The 19,709-nt window shown below is 47.3% G+C and overlaps 2 protein-coding genes across 5 annotated transcripts in view; one reads left to right on the top strand and one right to left on the bottom strand.

The window, feature by feature from the left end:
* The window catches only part of TMEM134 (transmembrane protein 134), a 34,105-nt gene extending 16,924 nt beyond the window's left edge, over window positions 1–17,181 (top strand). For all 4 annotated transcript variants that reach the window (XM_069979594.1, XM_069979591.1, XM_069979593.1 and 1 more), the window contains exons 8-9: window positions 15,287–15,344; window positions 15,949–17,181. In XM_069979594.1, coding sequence (XP_069835695.1) covers window positions 15,287–15,344; window positions 15,949–16,033 — 143 coding nt within the window. In that variant the 3' untranslated portion in view covers window positions 16,034–17,181. The remainder of the gene's footprint in view (window positions 1–15,286; window positions 15,345–15,948) is intronic.
* LOC138798353 (calcium-binding protein 2-like) lies at window positions 725–6,857 on the bottom strand. The gene is made up of 6 exons (XM_069978767.1): window positions 6,501–6,857; window positions 4,710–4,740; window positions 2,737–2,880; window positions 1,575–1,684; window positions 948–1,095; window positions 725–792 (listed from the first exon to the last, which is right to left on the bottom strand). The coding sequence occupies exons 1-6, from the start codon at window positions 6,786–6,788 to the stop codon at window positions 725–727; spliced, it is 789 nt and encodes a 262-aa protein (XP_069834868.1). The 5' UTR covers window positions 6,789–6,857.
* Window positions 17,182–19,709: the final 2,528 nt, after the last annotated feature.

Below are 19,709 nucleotides of genomic sequence, written 5' to 3'. Positions count from 1 at the left end.
TTCAAAATCTAAATCAGCAGTAGATGTGATATAAAGCAAGTTTGCAATTTACATTCATTAATTGTTTTTAGTTATCATGGAAAACACAGCACTTCCTGTTTTCTGACTTTTTTTTTTTCTAAAAAAAAACAAACAAAAACAAAACAGGAAACAGTCAGAAAACAGGAAGCCCTGTGTATCCCAGGCCATCTGAGCGCTCGCAGAGAAGGCAGTCATGTGACTGATGGACACATTGAGCCGTGACTCTCTGTAGTGGCTGGATCTCCTGAGGTTAGTCTGTTTGTTTGTTTTTTAACCAACACAAGCCAGAAAATCTGCCTTCAGGAGACTGGACCTGGATTTCTGGTAAGTTCAGCTTTGTTTTACAGCATGATAACAACAATAAAAATAATGAACAAAAATTGCAAACTTGCTTTATATCACATCTACTCTTGGTACACTTTAAGGTTAGAATCCACATTGTAGGCGAGGTTATCTCATACTTATAATACTTATACAGAACTTTATAGTGTTGAGTGGAGTTGCTCTGAATCTGAACACTCAGCATTTGACTCACAGAATCTGGAGAAGTTGGATGCTGCCCTTGGGTGGCCAGGAAAACTTAGATCTAGCCATAGACCAGGGATTTGGCTGTCCAGGCATGATGGGTATTGTAGTTTTGCAACAGCTAGAGGGCCGCAGGTTCCCCATCCCAGCTATAGGCTGTATCCATGTTTTGCTGGAGTCAAATGCTGAACATTCGAGCTGAGAGAACATTGCTAAACCCGAAAAGTTCGGCATCTCCGCTTAATGCTAACAGAGAATTATCACATCTCAGTAGTGCAGTAGTGAGTAAAAATGAGCAGCCACGCTTCCCGTCATCATTAAACATTTGGGAGAAGAGAAGCCAGACGCAGATCAGTCTGCATGAATACTGACAAATCCTTTGTGATAGAAAGAATTCTTACCATCAAAGTCAACTCTCCCGTCACCATTCAGGTCGACATCGTGAATAATCTCCTGGACTTCGCTTGGATTCAGCGGTTCTCCTAAGAAGCTCTGAGCAGCATCTCGCAGTTCTAAACCACTGATATGGCCATCACCATTCACATCAAACTGGAGAAGAATGGAAAGACGTTTACTCCAAAAATTCATCAGGTGCTGAAAGCAATGGCACTTCTTTAGTGAGACAAGTAATTTACAAAGATTGGAAAAGATCAGAAAATCATGATCATGTCCACAGGATCTGTCTGATCCTGCAAGAAACATGGAAGATTGTCGGCAGAAAAAGACTACATGGTTTGCCTGCCAATAACCAGGAGAGCCCTCACAGTAGGACATGAGCTGTAGTATTGGTTATGTTACACAGCAGCAGATTGTAGGGACGGTACATCCTCCACCCAAGGTAAGGTAGTGTAGGAGCAGTAACCCACTAGGCAGGAGATCAGTCTCCATTGTAAGAAAAGAGGACCGGATACTGCGGGAGAGCTGACAAGTCCCAGCACTCCACTACCTGTCCCACAATGAGGAATAAGTGACACCCCGACTTATCGTCTCTCCCTTCTATCTGGGGGTAATAGAGAGAGTCTTCTCACTTCTCTGAAGGCAATCTTCAGCTCTCGTACTCCCACCATATTCTCGGTTTCTGCCAGCATCTTTGGTCCAATCAGTTCCACAAAATCTTCGAAGTCCACACGACCGCCCACTATAAACAACCACACAGAGTAAGATGGGCAGAAGAACAGCAGATACGGCACAGGTGCCCTGAGTACAGTTCATGGTATATAGCTGTCATACACTGTTCTATTCTATGGAAGGAAACGCATGAGAACACCCACTATTGATACGTCAGAAGAGTATAACACCAGGGCCATGTTCACCCACTGTAAAATAAAAGACACCATTTCAATTTAGAATAACATTGTTTTAACTCTTCCATTGACGTCTATGGAAACAACATCCGTTGGATCACACAATGTATAAAATAACGTCCGTTGGATCACACAATGTATAAAATAACATCCGTTCACCGTTATTTTAGCTTGTTTACACCTTGTACTTTTTCTACCATCCTTTCAGTTATATCTAATGGACATTTAAATTTAAGAATAATGTCCCTACATACTAACTGCCATAGAAAATCAGTGTGTGAACATAGCCAAGGGCTGTAACATTGACCCGCCTCAGAAATTTCCATATGTGGAGATGGATGGAAAGTGGCGGGGATAAGGCGGTGTGTGCAGATGTGTGCCTCATGGGAGAAAGTGAAGAGTCCCAAGGCGGAGGTCCTGTGTCCCGGAGGCCGTTCCCGGTGAGTCATCCTGGCTTCCTTGAACTTGTCCCCCTAAGTCTCATCATCCCAGTAAGCTGCTGCTAAAGCCTTTAATCTACAGTAATTGCTAATTGATGGAGGACTTCACTTTTTGTCCTGCAGGCCATGTGACATGTGACTTGTGGTTGTCCAGGAACAGAAAAGAACAAACAGTCCTTCCCCTAACTGGTCGCCATTACGTACACTGATGTTTTAGGTCTGGCAGGATATGATGATGAAGATTACATATAATGTGCTAGGGAAACATAACCAGATAGTGTTATAACTAGTTTAGTGCCAAGGGGGCGGAGCATAACACTAGGCCTAAGCTGGCCATCACCAGAAGTTGCGTTAGACGCCTCGGATATGTACTATACATCTGGGGGCTCCTTCAGGAATATGACTCTGAGTGTGAACCCCGACTCCCAACGTGTTAGAGGACTTACTGCGCATCTTTATATGCTGGGAGATCTCGATCAGCTCCATCTCGGTCGGCATGTATCCCATGGTCCTCATACACTCGCCCAGCTCCTTGTAGCCGATGTATCCATCCTGATCAGCATCAAACTCCAAAAAGGCAGCGTGTAATTCTGCGGAGAGGCGATCAGTATCAGAGCGGAGGAGACAACGTTAAATACATGAATTATTACATCATATCTCTACATGTCGTGAAAGGCCGTGACATTATCAGCTGCGCAAAACCGCAAATCAGGGCCGAACCACGTGGGGCTTTCTCTGGAGAGACTCAAATCTTTTATAAATGACACCTCCTCCTGTGCCCGACCTGTCCCCGCTGCTCTGACAACGCTCGGTCCTCGCCCGCTGATGTACATGCCAGGAAGTGCCTGCTCAGCCAATCAGTTTGAGGGGCGGGTCACTGCTGTGGTCAGTGATTGGCTGTGCTGTGACACATTAGAGGAAGCAGTGGGGACCGAGCACCGGCAGAGCAGCCGCAGCCCAGGGATCGGGCAGGGAGGAGGCTTTATTTTTAGGGTGTCCTCACACTTTTTGTCTGGGTTTTTCAGGCCAAAAAAAAAATGCCAATGTGGCGCATGGCGTTTTTTTCATGTATTTGCGTTCTTTTTTTCCTCATCACATGACCTAGCTGCTGGACCACCAAAGGGGACAAAAACGCCAAAAAAAAAAAAAAGCCATACACACAGCAATGGCATTTTTGAGACAACCAGAACAATCCCATTGAAGTCTATGGGAGAAAAAACACCACAGTATGAACCTGTTAGGACTTGCTGTAGGTGCCTGATTATCGGACCCCCTGGACCCCCAAACATTAGCAATGAATTGTGTGAGACGAGCTGCAGACACCATACAGGCTGCCAGCTCTGCCTGTCTGGACAATGGTGGGATCCCGTCCACCGACCCAGAGATGAGAGTGAGACCCCACAGTACAAATAGTCCCCATGTATATGCCTCCCACCCTGCCATCACTGTGTATCTCTGTATTAGTATGACGTGTATTATATACGGCAGCTCATCGCTCCTATCAGGAATGGCCACGGATCCTCCACATGGTGACAGCACAAGCAGAGAGATGGATCCAGCACCATGGTAGCTTCCAATTCAAGTCGTCTTTACTGTAGAAAAAAATTAATCCATGGGGGACACTTATTAAGACCGTACAAGTACGCTGGTGCCCCCCCATTCACCCCGCTAAGAGGTGCATGTCTGAGAAGGTGTAGATTTCTGCTGCGATTTGTGTGAACATAGTAAATCACGCACTAGAAAAGGCCACACCTCCTCCCTGCCTTGCCGCAACTGCTCCCCATCCATCAGGTGAGTGGGGTATATGTCCCGGAAAAGACGCAGATTTTGTGGCATATGCCAAGGGCGCATCTTGATAAATGTGCCCCTAGGTGTACAAACAGCAACATGTTTCGGGTAGCCTAAGACTTGGTCATGGTACCCTATGCATAGATTGTATTTTTCTACAATAAAGGCGACATGAATTGGCAGCTACAGTGGTTCTGGGTCCATCTTTCCATTTCTAGTTATATATAGACAGCAGGAAGTGATTGGGAGTCGCTGACTACAGGCCGTACACAGAAGAACAAGGCAGAGGCCATCATGGAGGCCTCACCCTGAGGAACATGTCCACCATACGTGCTTTACAATGGGTTGTCCAGGAGGACGAGCTGCAGTACCAGGCCTGGCCTATGAAGGAGAGAGGCGCTGTAATCCTGGACAACCTTCTAGTGACCCGCCAGCTGCACCTAATCCCTTATATAAAGCTGTTTCCTTCAGCAAGAAATCACAACGGAAAAAAAAGATTAAAATAATAAAGTGGTAATGTAAGAATAAGAAGTGATGACCTCCGACTGATCTCCTGCTTATCAAGGATCACGGCATTAGGCGCAGAACCCCGGGTTACGTAACAGGTTAATCATAAGCTCCTCAGACTCACCGTCCATTTCTTCTGGGGCCAAATCCCTCTCCTGCAAGGTAAAAAGAGCAGAGACCATGAGAGACGCCCCGGCCGTATATTATACCGGACATTAATTGCATCTCAATACTACAGACATCTACAGGCTGCGGACCCCCTGCTTCATGGGAAAGGGGTCAGGTGACCTTCACTGATCGGGATGTCAATGTCATAAGCCTAATGGCACCACATGTCCACCTAGGCCCTGGTTGGAGGCCATTGCTCTGGTCAATGACTATGGGCCAAGCTATAGAGAGACAATGTCACATGATCTGAGTGATTATCGTGGCCGCAGCAGTTGGACTCTTACCAGATGGATCTGCTGTATGGTCACTGGGATACGTCATCAATGTCTATCGGAGTCCTATAGGGAACAACAAGCCCCCATTTTGGTATCAGTGTTTGTCATGCCATCGTGGGCACGGTGTTAGTTTCCTCCTTCTATGGGGACCCTTGGGCCGATTCCTCACCCCCTATTGGATAATACCACCATTCCTGTGGAGAGATGGCTCCTGCCCAGCATCCCGGTGCTCCGTTATCCAGGACAGCTAAAGCACAGCTACTTTATGGAAAAAACATGGCTGGTTACTATGGGAGCTGTGAATGGTTGCTATGCTATGTGTCCTGTCAGGGTATACAGATGTCATGTAGAGGGACCCTCTATGTGTCCTGTCAGGGTATACGGAGGCCTCTATGTGTCCTGTCAGGGTATACGGAGGTCTCTGTGTGTCCTGTCAGAGTATACGGAGGCCTCTATGTGTCCTGTCAGAGTATACAGAGGCCTCTATGTGTCCTGTCAGGGTATACGGAGGCCTCTATGTGTCCTGTCAGGGTATACGGAGGCCTCTATGTGTCCTGTCAGGGTATACGGAGGTCTCTGTGTGTCCTGTCAGAGTATACGGAGGCCTCAATGTGTCCTGTTAGAGTATACAGAGGCCTCTATGTGTCCTGTCAGGGTGTACGGAGGCCTGTGTGTGTTCTGTCAGGGTATACGGAGGTCTCTGTGTGTCCTGTCAGAGTATACGGAGGCCTCAATGTGTCCTGTCAGGGTATACGGAGGCCTCTGTGTATCCTGTCAGGGTGTACGGAGGCCTGTGTGTGTTCTGTCAGGGTATACGGAGGCCTCTGTGTGTTCTGTCAGGGTATATGGAGGCCTCTATGTGTCCTGTCAGGGTATACGGAGGCCTCTATGTGTCCTGTCAGGGTATACGGAGGTCTCTGTGTGTCCTGTCAGAGTATACGGAGGCCTCAATGTGTCCTGTTAGAGTATACAGAGGCCTCTATGTGTCCTGTCATGGTGTACGGAGGCCTGTGTGTGTTCTGTCAGGGTATACTGAGGCCTCTATGTGTCCTGTCAGGGTATACGGAGGCCTCTGTGTGTTCTGTCAGGGTATACGGAGGCCTCTATGTGTCCTGTCAGGGTATATGGAGGCCTCTATGTGTCCTGTCAGGGTATACGGAGGCCTCTGTGTATCCTGTCAGGGTATATGGAGGCCTCTATGTGTCCTGTCAGGGTATACGGAGGCCTCTGTGTGTCCTGTCAGGGTATATGGAGGCCTCTGTGTGTTCTGTCAGGGTATACGGAGGCCTGTGTGTTCTGTCAGGGTATACGGAGGCCTCTGTGTGTCCTGTCAGGGTATACAGATGTAGAGGACCCTCTATGCCCCAGGGCCCACAGCTATGATGAATTGTCTCTCACTATGGTGGGCTTGGGCCTCTCCTTGGGGGTCCCGGATCTATACTAATCGCCATGATAACTACATTCCCACCTACCTTACTGAACAGGGAGTTCAGGAATGGAGAGTAGGTCTTGGTTGTGATGCTCTGGGTGTCGCTCACCCTCTTGCCTTTGTGGTGACCTTTGCCGGTGGCGTGGTGTCTGTCTTCGTGGCCGTGGTGGTGCGGGCTCTTCCTCTCATGTCCTCCGGATTTGTGGTCTCCGCCTTCGTGACCCTTCTTGCCACTGGCTTCTCCCCCACTTTTGCTCCTTGCCCCAGTGTGGCTCTTTGCCACCTCCTTCTCTGGGGTGCTGGATGTCTTGGCTCCGGCGCTGTGAGACATAAGATGGTCTCGGATGGACTGTCCGCAGCTTCCTGTGTTGTTCAGACTAGTAAAGCAACAAAGGATTAGCAGTAATCTAATAACATCAACTTGTTCTGAGCCACGTAAAAGACTTTAAAGAGATTACTGGTGGTCATGTGACCAGCACCTCGCTCTACCTATATATAACATACAGAACGGATTCCTGACCTGCCCACGTTACTACATTCCCGTACTGTGGGACCATAAGTCTGCGAACCCCCAGAACGACCAAAACTATGGGCATTAATATGGAGCTGCCTTTTTTAGCGGTAATAACAGTGTCTACTCTCCAGGGGGGAATAAGATGTTGTTGCAGTCGTAATGAGTTGTGTAGCGTTGCACACTATAGAAGAGACACACTACGGGACTTAAACAGGTAAAGTCTTCTTACTGAATAAACTTAGGCAGATAAGATAATATACAAGGAGTCTCGGCAAACACTAGACCTTTGTACGTTATCTTCATACAACAGACATAGTTAATATACTAGTAGCAGATATAGATAAGACTCCATAGGTTACACAGCTCAGCAGCTGGACACGCTTCTGTAGGAGTACTGGTACAGTCTCTGTATACAATAAGCTTTGTAGTGTAGACCTTGGTGTGAGGTGAACTGAAGTGACTTTAGATTTAGTGTAGCTGAGCTTGTAGTATAAGTTGAACTGGTTTAGAGGTTGTGTAGTGGTACTGAATCGGTTCATGGAACTGTGGAGTGTGAATGGCATGCTATCCAGGCATACTTTGGCGCTCAGCTTGGGGTCTTTATAGAAGAGTTACCTACACCCATGGGTATGAACTTCCACCTAATGCTGTCTATGGGAACAGAGTGACTCAGATCCAGTGATGTGTGCCCCACTGTGTGGGTAGAGCTAGGCATCAGGATTATCCTTAGGACCTAGCATGTTTGCCATAGAGACTCGGCTTATGCTCTTTGCTTGAATACTGACATGGTACTGACCTATACCTGCTGCTAGAAGAGACTGTAATACACAGTGACCTCTGGTGGTGGGAGCAGCATTACACAGACTTCAGTCTCAGAGTCTGTCACACACGGTACCAACCTATATCTGCTGCTAGAAAAAGACAGTGGACCCCGCTCTGGGACCCGGACCAGGTAAAAGAACATTTGGGAGACTGGATGTGGGGAAAGTGATGGTGGAAAAGAATTGGACAACACGGACATAAACATACAGGCCAGTGACCCTCTCAGGGGAGGAGGGGGTATACAAGACTGTATCCCACACCAGGCTTTACATGATATTACATACAGGGCTCCTCGATCTGTCATATTGAATGCTCCGGAGGCGGATACGGAGGCATGTTCTTTTTTTCTGGTGTGTCTCTATTTTTTGTACATTATTATGGGGGCCGCCATATTGCCTGACTCTAGAGATTTACAATTACAGTAAATCTCTTGGCCATAGGCAATAGACTGAAGGGGACTCATTTACATCCATAGAAGTGTGTTGTAGGCATGCTCCGTGACCTTGTCATTGTGCAGGGAGGGGGAGGTGGCTGTGACCATCACCTATTGTCTTCTGTGTGAGGGTGTTGTGGGCATGCTCTGTGATGTGCAGGGATGGGGAGAGATCTGTGACCATCACCTATTGTCTTCTGTGTGAGGGTGTTGTGGGCATGCTCTGTGATGTGCAGGGATGAAGAGGTTGAGAGCTGTGACCTGTGTTAGTTATTGTAAAGGATAGCTCCTGTGTTACCTGTATCTACTGACAATGTTATCCTGTAACCTGTGATAAGGAGAGGAGACTGCGCTCAGCATCTCTACAGAACAGAAGAATCTCGCTATTATTAGTGACCAGAGAAAAAACAGAAAAATTCCAGGATTATTATAAAAATATAGATGAAGGAACAGGAACCGAGAAAATGAAAAAACTATAATCATGGGATTACCCGATATCTGTGAATTAGGCAGGACTCTCCGCAGTCTCTGCACTCCCCACAGTCTCTGCACTCTCAGCTGTCTCTGCAGTCTCCGCACTCCCCACAGTCTTTGCACTCTCTGCAGTCTCCACACTCTCAGCTGTCTCTGCAGTCTCCGCACTCCCCACAATCTCTGTGGGCTTTCTCCAGTAGCGTTCACCACCAGCTTTCTGCACAGATTAAACTTTACATAACTTAAGGCCCTATTCCACGGAACGATTATCATCCGTATTCGGCCGATATCGGCCGCTACGGACGATAATCGTCCCGTGTAATAGAGTGCAACGATCAGCCGACATCGTTCATGTCGGCTGATCGTTGCAGTCGCTTGTTTATCAACATGTTGAAAAACAAGCGACTGATATAGCAGCGATCTGCTGCTGTCGCTCTGTTGAATAGGAGCGTCGGCAGTAGACGCTGCTATATCCTATGGGCTGCCCGGACGATCAGCGATCACCCGGGCAGCCCCCCCCGCAGCTCCCCGCCGCCCCTCCCGCACTCACCCACTCGCTGCAGACGCGTTGAATAGCGGCGGCAGCGAGCGGGGAACGAGGAGCAAACGAGCGCTGAGATCGCTCATTTGCTCCTCTGAACAACCCATGTAATAGGCCCTTAAGAAGTGACCCTCTGGGTGTGAACGTTCTCACTCCTGATGTCTTAGCCCTGTACACACACATATACACTCACACATGCACAAACATATACATATACACACACGCATACACTCACACATATTTATATACACACAGATATACACACACATATATATATGTATATATACATATACACACACACACACTGATATTCAGATTATATTTATTACTTTCAGGTACAGGCACCGCAATGGGGACAAGATTCACCCTTAGTTGTGCAGGTTTATTCACTGTCTCTTTTCCATCTTATATCTTTTAGGATAGATTACAGCAGGAAGCATTAAATTCTTTTACATTAAATAATTATTGAGCCTAGAAACTGGTGTCCCTTTCTCCTGCACACAACACATGCTGAGCCCCGCCCCCACTGTGTTTTGTCCTGATCTAGTTGTTACTAGAGACAGACTTCCCCTAGCAGCAGGTAGTGAATATACATTGCAGGGAGAGGAGACACCTAGTGGCCACAACTTTATTTAGAGCTGAGTGTTTTTTGGTAAATCAGGTGAAGTGGATGGATCGAGCCCGTCTGTGATCGAAACTGGTTTGCAGAGACTATTACACGACGCGAGTGACCAGCAGGGCTGCAACGGGATGGTTTGTGCAGCTCTTTCCTGCTGTCGGCCATTGGCCACACATCCCTTATTTTTCGGCAGGTGTGAACGTCCAAATCAGCCGATCAGCCGATTGTGAGGTGCAGTAAGAGCATATATTAATAATATAGCAGTCTCTCAATCACACAGGAGCGGTCTCCCAATTATACATTAGAGGTCTCTCAATCTTAGAGGAGAGGTCTCCCAAGCATACAGGAGAGGTCTCTTAATCTTACAGGAGGGGTCTCTTAATCATACAGGAGCGGTCTCTCAATCGCACAGGAGCTGTCTCTCAATCATACAGGAGCTGTCTCAATCATACAGGAGCGGTCTCTCAATCATACAGGAGTGGTCTCAATCATACAGGAGCTGTCTCTCAATCACACAGGAGTGGTCTCTCAATCACACAGGAGCTGTCATCAGACGTTATGGCTGTCGGAATAGACAGCAATGGTAACACGAAGGGTTGCCAGCCTGTAATCTGCCGGTAAGGTGCGGGGTCCACACTGCTGGGGGAGCTCTAGACCCCGTAGCCTCTTGTAATATTTCTTCGCTCGTCTCTGGTGTCTCAGCCCACTCGGGTGTGGTATTAAGTAAGAACACACAGGAAGTCTCAGCAGAAAAGTGTGAAGAGAGAAAACTCATCTGCAGAGCAGCCGGAGAATCGAGAGCGAGAGGAAGCCAAACCTCCACCTCCCCAGTAAGTGTCCTCTCTTTTTGCCTCTCAGTGTCTTCTCCTTGGCCGGTTCTTGCTCCTTTCCTCGATGTTGAGTCGTAGATCTTCCTGCCTTAGGATGCTTGATGCCACATGACGCTGCTGACATTGTCGCTGGTGTCACCGGTAGACATCTTATATGGGGTCCGGACCTCCAGATGTCTCATATAACGGAGAGGCACTGAGGTTCTTCATAAGATTGAGGAGAATAAAGCCACCTCTGAGGCCTCCTGCTGGAGCTGTCCCATCATCTTCAGGACCCCTGAGGGGTAGAGGCCTGCCCCATAGCATCCACCGAGCCATTGCTGCACCATACGATGCTTACGGAAGGGTTTTAGTAACTCCTCGGCCGTACGGTTCAGTGCGAGTAACTTTTTCTCTGTAGTTTTCTGACAATGCCTTCAGTGCCGATGTGTTGTTTAGTGAACATGTTAGGGTCGTGTCATTTATCGTTCTATAAAGAGGTTTTATAGCGTGTCTCTAGGGGTGGGGGCGCATGTTCTTCTTATCGTGTACCCACCATTTCTGACCTGGCAGGAAATAACCTGAAGAGGCTGCCCTACCAGCACTGTTGCTGCATCTATCAGAGACTATTGGGTCCTAATGGACTGGCTCCTAGACACCTAGTCATGGGACACTACTACATACAGGTTTCTGGGTCGGTCATAGCAACCATCGCCCAGGTCTGAAGGTCACCTGCCGGAAGATGTGCGTGACTGCCAGCCTCTGCCTGCACCCTTGTAGCTGTCAGGACCATGTGCTGCCATTTACAGCTTTTGGGGCTTTCCAAGGTAAGAATATTGGAAGCCTGCCCTTAGGATACACCATGGATATTAGATTATGGAGGGGCGACTTCACATTCCCACCCATCAGGGCCACATTTGCTTCGTTGGGCACAGAGGCCACTTCTTTGTGTACACGTATACGGATTTGGCCCCCAACTCTCTGAGATCCTGAGGAGCGGCCATTAGTATTCTTGTCTCTAAAGAAATGGGATCCGATTATAAGGAAACCCTAGTGCAGGAAAGTCCTAGACCCGGCCAGTATATACCGGATGTCGCCTTTATAGAGAATGATCACATCGTATAGTGGAGGAGACGACTAGGGGTGTGTAGTGGTGAGTACTGACTAATAGTGTGTATTATATCCCACTATGTAGATTCGTTTTCTGGTTTCACAAGTTGCAGATTTTCACACAATCCTCATTTTGCAAAAAAATGACTTTAAAAAAAAAACAAAACTTTACACCCATCAAGTTACTCATCCAGAAACTGTGAGGGCGAGAGGGGGCGGCATGTCCTCCCATCTCCTGCCGGTCTCTTTCTATTCCTACCACCATGTGGACAGCTTGCTACCTTGGGGCATCTGCTCCTCTGTACTTTCACATATGAAGCGCTCAGTATATTCTTGCCTACATGTACATGATCGGGTAGTGTTGTCTGGTTGGTGGCTGTCAGGAGCAGGTGGGTTTATAGGGGGCAGTGTGATGGAGCAGGATGTCTGGGCGACCACTGATGCGTTGGGTATACGTTTCTTGCGGCGGTGGTGGTGTTACATTAGTCTCATTCTATGTGGCCGCAGGGTTCTCAGCTCAGTATCTCGAATACATAAATCACTTCTATGCGATACAGATCTAAAAACAATAGGGGGCACACTCAGACCTGCTCTGTTTTCTGTGACTATTGGTTTAGAACATGACTAACATGGTCTGGTGAATGTGTTGCAGATACTTCATACACCACTTCACCACCCGGAAGCGCATTGCCCCCCTTCATACTTCACACCAGGGGATGTGGTTTCTAGATAATTTGGCAGGGAGGAAATCTATGTCTGCCATGTAGCCTGAAGACAACAACACCCAGAAGAGAAGGGCCCGATGTTTGCTCACCCCCCCCCCCCCCCCCCCCCCCCCGCCCCCGCCCCTTGGGCGAATTCCCAGACTCTTTGTTCGTCAACAAGGCAGTTCTGTTGAAAGTGAATGTCATGTTGGGCCTCTCTCCCCAATGGCCCACGGGGCCACAAATCCTGCTCCTATGATGTGGACACCTGGCATTAATGGTGCAATCTCATTTCAGCTAAAGTCACAGAGATTGAGTGTGACCAAATGGAGTTTGTGTATCAGGACTGCCATGCTAAATCCAAGGGACACGGTGGCCATCATTCCCCTCCCCCTAAATCACTGGCTGTATGTGTGTCCCCGCCAAGAACGTGTCCAAAGCCAAAAGACATGCCCCATCAATGTAAACTTTCATTTTTTTAGGATTGTACCAGGTTGATAAATCAGGGAACATTCACACTACAACCGTGACTTCTGAGACACAGATACGTCCACATATCTCAGAAGTGTGTGAATGCCCCCTGATGTATTAGCCAGGCACAATCCTAGTGTGAACTCTACCTGATTTATTTGCCTGCCACAATCCTAGTGTGAATGCCCCCTGATTTATCAGCCTGGCACAATCCTAGTGTGAACGCTTCCTGATTTATCAGCCTGGCACAATCCTAGTGTTAATGTCCCCTGATTTATCTGCCTGGCACAATCCTAGTGTGAACGCTCCCTGATTTATCAGCCTGGCACAATCCTAGTGTGAATGCCCCTTGATTTATCAGCCTGCCACAATCCTAGTGTGAACGTGCTCTGAATTATCAGCCTGGCACAATCCTAGTGTGAACATTTCCTGATTTATCAGCCTGGCACAATCCTAGTGTTAATGTCCCCTGATTTATCTGCCTGGCACAATCCTAGTGTGAACGCTCCCTGATTTATCAGCCTGGCACAATCCTAGTGTGAACGTGCTCTGAATTATCAGCCTGGCACAATCCTAGAGTGAATGCCCCGATTTATCAGCCTGGCACAATCCTAGTGTGAACGTGCTCTGAATTATCAGCCTGGCACAATCCTAGTGTGAACGTGCTCTGAATTATCAGCCTGGCACAATCCTAGTGTGAACGTGCTCTGAATTATCAGCCTGGCACAATCCTAGAGTGAATGCCCCGATTTATCAGCCTGGCACAATCCTAGTGTGAACGTGCTCTGAATTATCAGCCTGGCACAATCCTAGTGTGAACGTGCTCTGAATTATCAGCCTGGCACAATCCTAGTGTGAACGTGCTCTGAATTATCAGCCTGGCACAATCCTAGTGTGAACGTGCCCTGATTTATCAGCCTGGCACAATCCTAGTGTGAACGTGCTCTGAATTATCAGTCTGGCACAATCCTAGAGTAAATGCTCACTGATTTATCAGCCTGGCACAATCCTAGTGTGAATGCTCCCTGAATTATCAGCCTGGCACAATCCTAGTGTGAATGCTCCCTGAATTATCAGCCTAGCACAATCCTAGAGAGAATGCCCACCCTGATTTATAAGTCTGGCACAATCCTAGTGTGAATGCCCCCTGATTTATCAGCCTGGCACAATTCTAGTGTGAATGCTACCTGATTTATCAGCCTGGCACAATCCTAGTGTGAATGCCCCCTGATTTATCAGTCTGGCACAATACTAGTGTGACCTCTCCCTGATTTATCAGTCTGGCACAATACTAGTGTGAACGCTCCCTGATTTATCAGCCTGGCACAATCCTGTTGTAAATGCTTCCTGATTTATCAGTCTGGCACAATCCTAGTGTGAACGCTCCCTGATTTATCAGCCTGGCACAATCCTACTGTAAACGCGCTCTGATTTATCAGCGTGGCACAATCCTAGTGTAAATGCTACCTGATTTATCAGCCTGAATGCTACCTGATTTATTAGCCTAGCACAATCCTAGTGTGAATGCCCCGATTTATCAGCCTGGCACAATCCTAGTGTGACCTCTCCCTGATTTATCAGCCTGGCACAATCCTAGTGTGACCTCTGCCTCAGCTGGGAGAAGCAATGTCAGGCAAGGGAAGAAAGGGTGGGAAAGGACTGAGGCTAATAGTAAATCAGGATGTGTCATGCAATGTCATGTGTGGGATTGTTCTTAGGATGGTCGCACAATCATGTACAATTACATACTGATACAATGTATATGTAGTCTGTATCTATATACCTGCTGCCACCATGGCTGCTCTGCCTCTCAGTACACTCCACATGGTGGCCGTATACCTCTTCCTGTTATCACAGCGTATATAGAGCAGTTTTCCACCCACAAACCTCAAACTCTTCACCACATCTCATATTCAGAGGAAACATCGGCAGCTCCGTTCTCAGGGTCTTATATGTAAGTCTTACACATCTATAGGACCTTTACTATTATGTCCTGGTCCTTCCTATGTCCTATTAGGGCGAATGGATGCTATAAAGGGGTCACCCCCCAAATACCCCCCACCCCAAGAGTGGCTTCATTCATCAGGGTGACAGCATGTAACCCTACATCTCCTGTATTACCTGCTATGGGCAGATCTGGAGCTTTTGTGTTTTTTTGTGTGTGTGTGTGTGGGGGGGGGGGGGGGGTTGGAGCCAAATTTGCAGAATCTGCCCCGAGTGTATTGCAGCATTCAGGGTATCATCCTCTTATTTGTAGATTTAGAGTTGACTTTTACGTGTTTTGATGTATTGCCAGACATTGTATAATCTCGGTTTTGTGTTTTTATAATAGAAAGAATCAGAGAAGGTAAATGGGAGAGCTGGCAATGGAAAAGAAAATCAGGAATCTGGTAAGAATTGTGCACCCATAGTCAGGATGAAAGTCATCTGCCCCATTCATCTATAGTTACCTCAATAATGATGTACAATTCTGGATGCCATGCAGCCACCACTAGGGGGAGCTAGCTTAATATATACTTCTGCAGGGGAGCTGTGTACAGACGCACTAAGCCCTTCCTTGTGGCAGTTAGAGAGATATACTTAGCACCATAGCTGTACGCATGAATGTCTGTACTTTCTCTGCTTTGATGCAAAGCTGCATGAAGATGCTCATTGGTGTTATTAGGTATAAGGTGGTGTCAAATTATTTTACTGTTACCCATTGGAATTGTTGGGGTAGTTGGTGCTATATGAAAGGCATTGCTTCCTGAGATGGCTTAGATGCCAAGCTCCACAACTTCCCAAGAAAGACAAGGATAGTCACAGGGTAGGTCAGACCGCTGGGACCCCATTATTTACAGGAACGGAGTCCCACGTTTGAATGGAGGGTGGTTGGACATGCTTGCTGCTTTATCTGGATGAACGTAGCTCTCTAGGAATCAGCCGTTGGGTCACTGACGTAGGATCAGGTAGGTTTGACCAATTCTTTTGAGTAATTCATCTTTCTCTACCTAGGGGACTCTGCTGGTCGCATCCTGGCTCAGCTTCCTGCCGGTTACACTGGCGGCCACCGACAGCAAGTACAGTGACAGCACGCTGACCGTGGTCTTACTGGTGCTGCTGCTCATCGTGCTCTGCGTTGCTCTAATCCTGGCCTGGAAAACGCTGATTCACACTGAAGGGGGTGAGGGCTACCATCCCCAGGAGCTGTGGGGAAGAGCCCAGGAGTTCATGCAGAACGTTAAGACTAGATGGAATTCTGGAAAGCAAGAAGAGGACAGCGCCGAAGAAGATGACGAAGAGGAAGAAGATGAGGAGGAGCAAGAACCAAAGGAAGAAGAGACTGACATCACCGCCTTATAATGGGAGTCAAGTAGAATCGGCCAACACTTGTTACACTGGGTAATTGCTGGGGTAAAAGTATGAAACTGGTTCAGGTTTATTCAATGGTGTCCCCGGAAAGTTACGATGAATGTATTCTACCACCTCACCTCGAAACATGGTGGAAGTAAATAAGGTAACTACAACCCCCACCATGTCCAAGACAACCACAAACTTTCCTATAAAAACACACTTTTTGGGGATTTGTTTTTGGTTTTCAGGAGAAAAATTACTCAAGAAGTGTCACCACTTACCAACATGTATGTAGACGGTCCGTCCCCAGAGTCCAGGGCACCTGCCTATAGAAAACGGTGGTCCAAGGTAGAAAAACTCTTCAAAAGGTCTGGGCTTCATTGTAGGATTTCCATTAAAACTAAATTGTGACCACTTCCATGATCTGTGTGGAGAGATGAGCACCCCCCTTGCTACTCTCCCATGAGCCCCATGTTGGTCAGTGACCTACAAATACATATATGTACATAGCCCTAGTATATAGAATTGATAATGCACAGAGCACTGGTGGTGATCCTTCATCCAGTTGTCAGACCACAGCTGATTGTTACTCCCAATCTCCATTGCGGAAGTAGCAGACCTTTGGTATTTTTTGCTTATAACCATGCTGACTATAGTGTCCATGCCTACTCTGACTGACACATCCATCCCTTCTTGGATTGACACGCCAGTCCCTCCTCTGACACGTCCAACCCTTCTCGGACTGATGCGTCCACCCTCCTCTGACTGACACATCCATCCCTTCCTGGACTGACACGTCCATCCCTCCTTTGCTCCACTGACTTCTTTTGGTGTAAAGTCTTTGTTTTTCAGGCTTAGAATATATGTCTGAAAAATAAAATCATTTCGTGATAATTGTGAGTTTCTGCAACTTTAACTGTCAAGAAATGTAAAAAAAAAAAATATCTAAAAGCTTCCCCCAAGCCCTAAACACAGAATTCCTACACAGATCACATCCAGCCACACGTAGAAGACCAGGAATCCACTGTTAGAGCACTGCGTATGCTCTTCATATATCTGATGCACCTTACAGGAAGGTAAATCTATATCACAACATGCATAGCTCTGCTTCAGGATTTACACAAATTTTAACAAAAAAATCATCTGCCATCACTTTGCGGTGCAATCCCGATGTAAAAGGAATTGGTATAGGGCAGTACCACCACAAATTGGCCCTTTATGCAGATGAGCTGCTGTTGTATGTGACGTCACCTCATATCTCCCTTCCCACTGTCCTCTCCGAATTTGACAGATTTGACAGACCTAGCAATTTTCAGGTAAATCTTTCCAAAATAGAGGCACTTTCTGTCTCCCTCTCCCCTTCCATTATTCAGGGACTCCAGATGAATTTTGCATGCAAATCATATCACATATCTTGGCATCCAAATTCCCTTGTAACTTTTTCTTTTCCTGCCTAACGATGTTCCTCTGCCGGCTAAAATCCTCTCAGCATTATTGGCCTACCACACAAAGCATTTATCATGGTTCGGTCGGATGGCTGTGCTTAAAATGGATATCCTCCCTAGGTTTTTGTGCCTATTTCAGACCGTTCCTATTCATGTGTCAGCTGTTTTTTATAAGACGCTTCAACGCGCGTTCACGTGCTTTGTGTGGTCTGCTGCGCAATCAAGGTTGGGACACAAGCTTTTGTCTAAACCAAGGCATCTGGGTGGAGCAGCAATCTTCACTCGCTTACTAGATTGCAGCTCACGCAAAGTTATGGGTGTCACTTGAGAAGATGATTTCCCCACTCTGACATACTTATGGCTCCGTGGCTTTCACGGGGCGATAGGGGAGACCCGACTTCATGGCCTTTTATTGCCCCATATGTTTTTTTGGCATATGGGACAAATCGGTTTCTAGGTATGGTATTTCTTCTCAACTAGGCTTTATGTCCCTACTGTTCCGAAACCCAGAGTTTCCGCCAGGATTAAGTAGGCGCACTTTTCCGGCATAGGACAATGTGTAAGGGACCTGCCTTCACCAGGTTTTTCCTCAAGGGGTTCTGCCTTCTCTCAACTTGCTTAAATCCAAATACCCTGACATTCATATTCCTTGGCTAGAGTACGGTCAGTTCCAGTCCTTCTTTCAGGCTGTAGTGTCCACCGCGGCTCTCCCCAAGACTAGGCTTGATCGAACATCGGAAAAAGCTAGGTTCAATCGAACACGAACCTAGCCGGACCTGCTGCATTTGATTGCTAATGTCTTCACGGTCCGTGCGGAAGGAGGAGACATCCGGGGGACCACCTGGAATTCCGCGATATAGCCTATTACCTAGGCTGAATCCTGGAATTCCAGGTGGTCCCCGGGATGTCTCCTCCTTCCACACGGACCGTGAAGACATCAGCAATCAAATGCAGCAGGTCCGGCTAGGTTTGTGTTCGATTGAACCTAGCTTTTTCCGATGTTCGATCAAGCCTACCCAAGACACTCTCCGATTCTGATAAATGGCTTCTCTCTGATGCATCGGGGCCACGGATTCTATCCCGGCTTTATCAATTGCTCCAATCGCTTAGCAATGCAGGGCGTGCACCCTTCTTTGCGAAGTGGGAGGTTGACTGCTCTGACATTTACTGCCGATCAGATTCAGAAGATCTGTACACTTACACATGGTCTCTCCATGGCCTTGCATGCAAAGGAAAATAATTATAATATTCTTTCGAGGTGGTACCGCTGTCCAGCTGATATCAGTCACATGTATCCATCTGCATCCGGGGATTGTTGGAGGTGCGGGTCTAGTGACGGCGGAATCCTACACATTTGGTGGGCTTGTCCTTTGATAAAGTCCTTTTGGGATCATGTCTACAGTGTACGAAGCCTACTCTGGGAAAAAGGTAATCAACTCACCTCAGTGTGCTCTGTTAAGCCTCTTACCGTGTTCATTGTCTGTAGTCAAGAAAGGCGTCCTGAGGCATTTTCTAAACAGCTGCACGGTTACTTATCCCAAGACACTGGAAGACACAGGTATGCCCCATCTATGTCTGAATGGCTTACAGAGCGCATTGCTATCAGTAGGTACGAGAAGATGATCGCTGAGAACCACGACCGCAATGCTGCATACTCAAAAATATGGAATGGTTGGATTCTGTTCAGGGATTCTCCAGACTTCCCACAGCTGCTCCGTTAAGGTTTGTGGGTCTTGACACAGTGTTTTCCATGCTCTACCCCAGATGGAGAAACTTCTTTATTCTTTTTTTCCCTTTTCTTGTGGAGTGTCTACGCTTGCTGCGCATGTAAGAGATGTCACTTTCTTTTGCTTCTTCTAGTTTCCTCTGCTAAATGTGCCTAACTCCTACCTAACATTAGCTTAATTGATGTTCATGGGTAATGGAGTGGTGTTGGGTTTCTCTTTGGTATGCCTTCTGGCGTTTCGTGCCTTATTA

Source organism: Dendropsophus ebraccatus, chromosome 8 (genome assembly GCF_027789765.1).
Source record: "Dendropsophus ebraccatus isolate aDenEbr1 chromosome 8, aDenEbr1.pat, whole genome shotgun sequence".
Classification (NCBI taxonomy): Eukaryota; Metazoa; Chordata; class Amphibia; order Anura; family Hylidae; genus Dendropsophus; species Dendropsophus ebraccatus.
The sequence above is the reverse complement of the archived record's forward strand: the minus strand, read 5'-3'. Positions and strand labels throughout refer to the sequence as shown.

Coding starts and splice junctions, on each gene's coding strand:
- LOC138798353 (XM_069978767.1), bottom strand. CDS start 6,788: ATGTCTCACAGCGCCGGAGCCAAGACATCCAGCACCCCAGAGAAGGAG. Junction 1,096..1,574: donor TGAAGATTGCCTTCAGAGAA/GTGAGAAGACTC, acceptor ATTCTTCTCCAG/TTTGATGTGAATGGTGATGG. Junction 793..947: donor CGGGAGAGTTGACTTTGATG/GTAAGAATTCTT, acceptor ATTCTCTGTTAG/CATTAAGCGGAGATGCCGAA.